Consider the following 8,528-nt stretch of genomic DNA (forward strand, 5'->3'; position numbering starts at 1 on the left):
CAAACCCCGGGACAAAAGCTGCTCAGGAATACCCAACAGGGGCAAGAGGCTTTGATGCCTTGGGAAGGCCAGGACCTTCCCTCTCTCTGTAAGTAACTCAGCGCATCCACTGACTCAGAACCAGGGCTCCTTGAGTGGGACAGGCCTCCAAGCTGACTGAGTCCAACTTCTCACTGATGAGTACTTTCCAGAGTATTCTGCCCCTGTTTGCACTCTTCCAGAGAGAGAGAGAGAGGACATGTGCTCCTTTACAAGAGTGTCATTTCCAGCTTTAGAGAGGACTGCCTTCTCATAGGGAAAGGCTGCCTTCCTACGCGGTCAGACAATTAAGTTGCAAACTCATCCTAGAAAAAGTGCTACATAGCTCATTGCTGAATATTGCTATGGTCACCTTCGAAGTACTCCCCTTGGGAAGCTATGCACTGACGCCAGCACCTAGTCCACCCTTCAAAACAACTGTGGAACTCTTTTTCTGGAATGGACATCAGTGCTGTCATTGTATTACCCTTGATATCCTGAATGTCATCAAAATATCTTCCTTTCGATATTTCCTTTATCTTCAGGTGAACAAAGAAGTCACTGGGGACCAGATCAGGTGAGTAGGGAGGGTGTTGCAATACAGTTATTTGTTTACTGGCTAAAAACTCCCTCACAGACAGTGCTGTGTGAGCTGGTGCATTGTCGTGATGCAAGGGCCATGAATTGTTGGCGAAAAGTTCAGGTCGTCTAACTTTTTCATGCAGCCTTTTCAGCACTTCCAAACTTGGTTAACTGTTTGTCCAGTTGGTACAAATTCATCATGAATAATCCCTCTGATTTCAGAAAAGGTTAGCAACATCGGTGCAACGAGTTTGTGAACTTAATTGTCAGGCCTCGTATAACGTCTATCTTGGGAGTACCAGCCCTGCAGCCACCCTGCTCTCTGTTGTCTGCTGCCCTGTGAGTCTGATGTCTACTGTGCACCAGGCCAGCCATCCATAGGTCAGTGTTTGGCCATCCCTCCCAGGTGCGGCTATGAAGCCCTTGATCTCTGCACAGGGGGCTCCTGAAACGGTGAACTCTAGAACTACTGGAAAACCAAAGCTAAAAGCTCCAGGTGCACACTGAACAAAGCAGAGCGAAACAAGGCTGTTTTCTTCTTGGCCTTGAAGACTTCTCCGCAACATGGAACACGGAAGCCGCAGTGTTTGCGATTTCCTACCAACTGCCTTGCAAACTGTCATATGTATGTTTTCTCGCCTGGAGTTTGGTTAGCCACCCCAGGGCTGGGCTCTACTCTTCCGCTTCAAGTCCTCCCATCTCAACCTCAATTCCACCTGGAGGCAGAGAATTTTCTAGGTGTTTCAGAAAGAGCCAGAGTATCAACCACCATGCTGCCTGCTGTCCTTGATTTTGTGGGCTCCAGCTGGGGGGCAGGGCCCCGGGCTCCCTCAGCACTGTGCTCTGGGCATGCACCCACGCATGTCGGGTGGATAGTGGGAGTAAGCAGAGATCTATGGGCTGCGGCAGGGACCCCAGCTCCAGTGTCATTTCAGGCTCAACCGTTTACGACTGGCCATTTGGCTTATGTCTGGATAAAAGGCCAAGGCCAGGTCTGGGCTGGGCTGGGTTGCAGTGCAGGCGTGGAACTCTCAGGGCAGAGTGTGACCCTGATGCCCCAGAGGGGACCCTGGAGGACTGGGCAGCGTTTGCCTGGAGTGTTTCTTAATGAGCTCACCCCTGCACATGTCCCTTCCCTTTCACCTACTCAGCAACATTTATATTCAGCGGAGTAATCCTGGTGAAAATGATTCTTTCATTGCCTGCCTAACTGATGAGTAAAACCCCTAGGGCTTATTTGGACAAGAGTATAAACATCTCAGGAATGTGACCTGACCTAATAAGCACAGGAAAATAAGGAAAGCTTCTGCAGGTCTTTGGGGATTAAGTGGTGGGTATTAGGGCGGGGGAATGCCTCTGTAATGGGTCCTGTTTCTTATGCACCAACAGGGGAACCATCTTAGCACAGGGAGAACAAAGGGGTACTTACCTGCTCCGCAGTGGGCTGGGGAAGCTAGCTAGGCAGGCTGTGTGCACTTAGGAAAATGCAGTTTACATTCCCCTTCAACACACAGTAATGGCTCTGGGAATGAATGTTTGTGCTTGTGTGTGTGTGTGTGCAGTTGAGCCGTTCATTATCCATTTGATGACCTGAAAGAATGAGGAGGCGGTTTGCTCCTTCCACTGGTGGGGAGACTTAGAAGAGACCCAAAGGTCGTGCGCCAAAGCCCAAGCCCAAGGTGAGTGATTCTGCTGATCAGTAGCTCACTTTGAATTTTCCTGCCAGGCCAATGATGGCTTTGGACTAGAGCTGCACTAAGTAATTCCGACTGGGAAATAAATAGACTGCCAAGGATTATGCTGTTTCCCAGATTTCCTGCCTGGTGAGGAAAATGGGAGGGGCAGATCCTCCAGGGGTCTGCCCACTGGTGTCTGCTCGGGGAGATGGCCTAGGTTTCCCTCAAGTCAGGAAGGAGGTTCACTCTGTAGACTGGCTCTTAGGGAATGTCGTAGGTCTGAGCACGAGCTCTGTTCAGCCCAGGGTCTGTGTGAAGAGAAAAAACCCGCCTGAACTCAGCCTCTGCCTCTGACAGGGTGAGGACCCTCTCCTGATCCCTGCCACTCTCAGCCCCATCGAGGCTGCAATCCTCGTGCCTATTTCCTGAGGAGCAGAGACGCTGGCTCCTGGGCGGATGGCTCTGCCGGAGAGATCTCGGTACCTGCAGGCCTCCCATGGACCAAGGGTAGTCGGGGCCAGAGCAGAGCAAATTTAATCACCGTGCCACCTGGAGAGTTGGTTTCCAGGGCTTCTTGATGGCTTTATTTCCCAACTTTTATCCCCAAGCTCCTAGATAGAAGTGACGCCGATACAGCCTAGACCCTCCATGCATCCTTGCTGAATGGATTGACCAAATAATACATCACGAGCCAACTTCTGTACCTCAGTAAGCAAAGCCAGACATCACAGACATTGGTGGCTTCTCAAATTGCAGGGTCCTGAAATAACCATCATTAGCAAACATTGGGGAAGAACGTTAATTGTATCACCATAGAACACTCTCGTTATAATGTGGCAGTTTCATTTCTGCCTCAAATCTGTTTTATTTGTTGGTAAACAAAAATCATTATCTAGGAAACATTTTTTTGTTTATGTTACAATTCTTTTCAGAGTTCTTTTTGTGTTCACATGTGAATGCGGCATTTGATCTCTGTCACAGTCTTGGGCGATAGGAGGGATGGTGCAGCTTTGTTATTCCCATTTCATGACCGAGTACATTGAGGCAGGTGGTATTCCCAGATCCCCACAGCTGAGGAGGAGCTGACCTGCGGTACCACGCCTGAGGACGTTCTACTGCCCCGAGCTGGGGAAGCCAGGCCATCTGGCGTGTAATTTGCCTTTTGTTCCACCAAGTGAGAGGTGGCATTCAGTCAGGTCCTCATGGAAATGCTGTAGTAAGCCAGATGCAGGCCCCGAACAACTCTGCAATTACCAGGGAGAGGGTGTAATTTGGGGAACTCAGCCTGGGTGGGCTTTATTCTGGAAATCTCACTGTGATTAACTCTGCTATTATCAGACAAGATCGTGTGTGGGAACCAGAAGCAGTGGTTCTGCCTCTGTCCCGGGCTCAGAGTCAGGCTGCACTCCATTCCCCCGCCCCTCACCCCCCCCCCCCAGGGGTCACTCCCTGGATTCCTGTCTAAAGCCACTCTCCATGAGTCAGTGTGAAAGCTGCCAAGGGAAACTCAGGCATGATGGTCCCGTGGTGACCTGGTCCGCGGGTCCTGGTGGTGGCTACTCTCCCTCCTACCCGGTCCTGGGCAGTGCACCAGCCCCTGGGGAGCCCAGGCTGAACTTGACATTCTGCTTCCATCTCTAGCAGTTAGTTGCTGCTAGAGGATATTCCTTTCAAGTGCTAGCCCTGATGAGCTGGGCCGTGACTGCAAATGGAAAGCTCAGTTACAGTCTCGGTCAATGGCTATTGTACCTGTGATTTTCACCAGAATGCACTGACCTTCTCTGTCCCTAATCTGTAAAAATGGGTGTTTGAGCAGTTGTCGTGTGGATACTCTCGTGCGATGGCACGGAGACTGACATTCAGCGAGCTCCTGCTCTGTGCACCACGTTATCTGATTTATTGTTTGAAACCACCTTCTGGGTCGATACTCATACCCCCATTTTACGGATGGGGAGATTTACACATGGAGAGATTCAGTCACATGCAGGATGGGAAAACAGCTGCCGTGATGCTCAGAAGCTGGCCTTCCATTCACAGCTCGCCCGTGGTTTGCTCCTATCAGACCTAGACAACCTCACAGGATGCCAGCCTCCCTCAAGAGCACCCCAAGACCAAGATCAAATGAGACCAAACGACTCCATCATTTTGTCTAAGCATAGGCGAAAGCAATGTTATTATGCCACCCACAGAATGCCACTGCCTCCCCCAACCAAAATGTGTGACTGCAACTTCTTTAGCAACCATACCTTAACCTCATCATAGCCCTCCTTATAGTAAGGTTTATTGAGACACCTGATTACAGACTTGGCCCTGCTTTCTAACAACTTCCAATCCAAAGCCAGCTCCCAAGTCCTTAGCCCCCCTTCACCAAACCCAAGCCCTGTCATTGGTTCTTTCTAACACCCTCTTATTGAGACACCCCAGGTGTGCCGTCTCCTTAGCTGCTATGAGTAATAAACCCAACTTGTTGAGCTACAAGTGTGAGCCTGGTGGTCTCGCTGGAGGGCACTGGTCCTTGCCTGCAGTTGGTGAAGGGTGAACACTGGGTTCAACCTGAGGAATCAGGCTTCTCTGATTCCAGAGTCTGTGTATTACCACATGGCACCTCCTGTATAGCAGAGCTGTGAGAACTGGTAACGTGCCCTCTTGCTACCAAGGGAAGGTCGCAATCAGACAGAGGATCAGAGCTCTGGTGTCCACTCATGGTGGCTTTGCCTGTGGTATTACACTCTGAACTTTCCATCTGCTCAGAAACCATCCCAGCTAGGTGGCTTCCTATATGCTGACTGAAGGAAGAAACAGTGAACTCATACACCCCTAATCTGTCATGTGGTCCCAACCCCTTAGACAGGCCAGCAGGACAGGGGCGGCCGCAGCCTGCATCTGCCACCGCAGTCTGGCCGGAGTCGTGTACTCTCCTGTACTCTTGGAGAGGCCTAGGGAGACCCAGGAGGGAGTTCAGGTCGGGGCCGCGGCTCCAGCCACCGTTTGCGCACAAAGGCGCTGACCCCGGGTGTGGGGTGAGAAGAGAGGCCAACGCCCGAGAGCAGCGCGGAGACTCACGGTGCGCCCTATGCCCCCGCGCCCCCACCGCCCCCGCCGCGGCAGCCGGAGCGCACCGAGAGGACGCGCCACCGCGGGGCCTGGGTGCAGCTAGCGACCCTTGCCCCCAGCGCGCAGCCCGAGGTGAGCAGTGAGCGGCGAGCGGGACGGCAGCGAGGCGTTCGCGGGCCCCCTCCTGCTGCCCGGGCCCGGCCCGCTCATGGCGGCCATCCGCAAGAAGCTGGTGGTGGTGGGCGATGGCGCCTGCGGCAAGACGTGCCTGCTGATCGTGTTCAGTAAGGACGAATTCCCCGAGGTTTACGTGCCCACCGTCTTCGAGAACTATGTGGCCGACATCGAGGTGGACGGCAAGCAGGTGGAGCTGGCGCTGTGGGATACAGCGGGTCAGGAGGACTACGACCGCCTGCGGCCACTCTCCTACCCGGACACCGATGTGATCCTCATGTGCTTCTCGGTGGACAGCCCGGATTCGCTGGAGAACATCCCCGAGAAGTGGGTGCCCGAGGTGAAGCACTTCTGCCCTAACGTGCCCATCATCCTAGTGGCCAACAAGAAAGACCTGCGCAGTGACGAGCACGTCCGCACAGAGCTGGCCCGCATGAAGCAGGAACCGGTGCGCACGGATGACGGCCGCGCCATGGCCGTGCGCATCCAAGCCTACGACTACCTCGAGTGCTCGGCCAAGACCAAGGAGGGCGTGCGTGAGGTCTTCGAGACGGCCACGCGCGCCGCGCTCCAGAAGCGCTACGGCTCCCAGAACGGCTGCATCAACTGCTGCAAGGTGCTATGAGGGCCGCGCCCGCCCGCCCCTGCCAGCGTGGCCCCCCTCCCGGGCCGGTTCCCTCAATGATCCCACCGGACTGTCTGGTGTCTGCCTTCCCGCCCGGCAGCCGTGGCGTGGAGGCTGTGGCTCTGGCACCGGGAATCGGCATGGGAGGCACTGGGCACCCCCTTTCCAGAGTCTGTGTGAGTCCAGCTATGTTGCACTGATTCAGGCGCACCGCTGAGTGCCAAGGGTCCCCTGAGCACCCTTGTCTGAAGAGCCAAGCCTCTTCTGAGTGTGTGGCTGTGTGTATCTTCCGACTTCCCCCTTCCCGTACCACTCCATCCCCGCCTCTGGTCCCTGGAGAGGAGCTTGGCGCCGGGGCACGGCCGAGCCCCATCATGTGTTCGCCCATAACCAGTGAACGCCTGCTATCTCTTGTGTGTAACATAGACCACGGGAACTGCGGGAGGGGAGGGCTGGGGAGGATGGGGTGTTATATAAATATAGATATAATTTTATTTTCGGAGGTAGGATGGTGTTATTTAATGGTGGTGGTGGGTGGAGTGACAGGGCGCTAGAACAGCTCCAGCCCAGCCTGATTCAGGCGCCCATCCAAGCATGAACTGGACTTGGTCGTCTTTCCAACCCCTGGGGAAGACATTTGCAACTGACTTGGGGCTGAGAGGACACAGCTTCCAGACTCACGTCTCCTGCGGGCCAGCCCCAGCGAACACCTCACCAGCCACCAGCCGTGGGCAGCAGGAGGGAGAGCGTGCTGCAGGTTGTTTTTGCCATAAGCGAACTTTGTGCCTGTCCTACAAGTGAAAATTGTTTAGTCCAAGAAACGGATGTTATTTGATTTATTTAAAGGCTAAATTTCGTTGGGTTTTATTTTGAAAGAATTCTTTGCACAATTATTTCATTGTTTGACACTTAATGCACTTGTCATTTGCATAAGACAGTAGCATTCTGACCACACTTGTACGCTGTAACCTCATCTACTGCTGATGTTTTAAAGAAAAGTGATGACTTAAAAAAGAAAAAGAAACCACTAATTTTTGTTTTGTTTTCTTGAAAAAAGTGGCAACACTGTTTTGTTATTTTATTTGTGCAGGTCTGCACACTATTTTGATAAACAGCAGTAACAAGTATTGGGGCCTATTTAACCCTCCCCCCTCCCTTTTTTTCACAAGACAGTCTCTAAAACTATGTGAAATTTTCTCTGCATCTTTGTACAGAGAATGAACCTGCCCCTAGTCTCCTTCCTCCCCCCCTTCCCCACCCAGTGGTACTTCTACTAAATTGTTGTCTTGTTTTTTATTTTTTAAATAAACTGACAAATGACAAAGTGGTGAGCTTATGATGTTTACATAAAAGTTCTATAAGCTGTGTATACAGTTTTTTTATGTAAAATATTAAAAGACTATGATGATGACATTTATAAAATGGCTCCTGTGGTTTAATAGTATATAAAAATATAATGAATTTGGGGCAAGAGAAGAATTCAGCTAGGCAAGGTTTTTTTCTAGCCACCAACTCCCTAATAGTGTTTGTTGTAAAAGGATGAAATTCCTTTGGGATGTGTGGGGGTTGGGTGGCCATGGGAGACGGGGTTGCTCCTATCCCGGGCCCAGAGGAAGACTATGTGTGGTACTTAGGCACCCAGTATCAAAACTTTTGACCTAATGTGTATTGTCTCGGTGTCCTATAGACACTTGTGTCTCTTATGGGGCCTTTGCTCCCTATTCTTTGAAAGTTAAAATTGTCATTTGTGCAATTTAAATTTAGATACCATTTTTTCCGTTAATCACCGGTGTGGGGTCATGCTCTCTGTCTGGAAGGCTGGTTACTGGGTTCCCTTCAGCTCCTCAAGGGTCAACACTGTACCCCATGAAATTGTAGGTTTTCTTTGGGGCTGGAGCTCCTAGGTAAAGCCCGAATCAGGAGTTGCTTCTTCTATCGCTGAACTTTATCTGAGTGTGTGTCTCTAGGGAACCTAGAATGCTTTATTCTAAGTACTGAGAACAGCCACATCATGGGCAGAACACTGGATGCTTTGCAGGGCTGTTATTTAAAGTTGGAGCAGCCACATTTTGAGATTTAATCCGTGATGAGCTCTAATTTCAGACATTTAGCCTGCTGCAGGGGGTCTCAGAACCAGACAGGCAGTTTATACTTGGAGACCACATGAAAATTCTATGGCCATGATAGCTCAGATCTGCCAGCTTTCAGCAGCTTCTAGGGAAGGTAACTTGATAGTGCCAACCTCTCCCAGCTGCCTAAGAAGTGTGGTTTTTGTTTTTGGAATCAGCACTTTCTGGGTTTCTAGCACTTAGTGGCTCTTCCTCTTGCCCTCTCCCCACACCCCAGGCAGAGACAGAGTAGATCCCTTTTGAAGTTTGCTTTAAAGCTTGAGGATTCTG

General features: G+C 51.4%; 1 protein-coding gene across 1 annotated transcript; it reads left to right on the plus strand.

The window, feature by feature from the left end:
- The first annotated feature begins 5,150 nt into the window (after positions 1-5,150).
- Positions 5,151-7,551, plus strand: RHOB (ras homolog family member B). Its single transcript, XM_019756004.2, has one exon. It carries the CDS (start codon positions 5,539-5,541, stop codon positions 6,127-6,129), a length of 591 nt encoding a protein of 196 aa, XP_019611563.1. The 5' UTR covers positions 5,151-5,538; the 3' UTR covers positions 6,130-7,551.
- Positions 7,552-8,528: the final 977 nt, after the last annotated feature.

The sequence above is a fragment of the Rhinolophus sinicus genome, linkage group LG05 (assembly GCF_036562045.2).
Source record: "Rhinolophus sinicus isolate RSC01 linkage group LG05, ASM3656204v1, whole genome shotgun sequence".
In the NCBI taxonomy this organism is placed as follows: domain Eukaryota; kingdom Metazoa; phylum Chordata; class Mammalia; order Chiroptera; family Rhinolophidae; genus Rhinolophus; species Rhinolophus sinicus.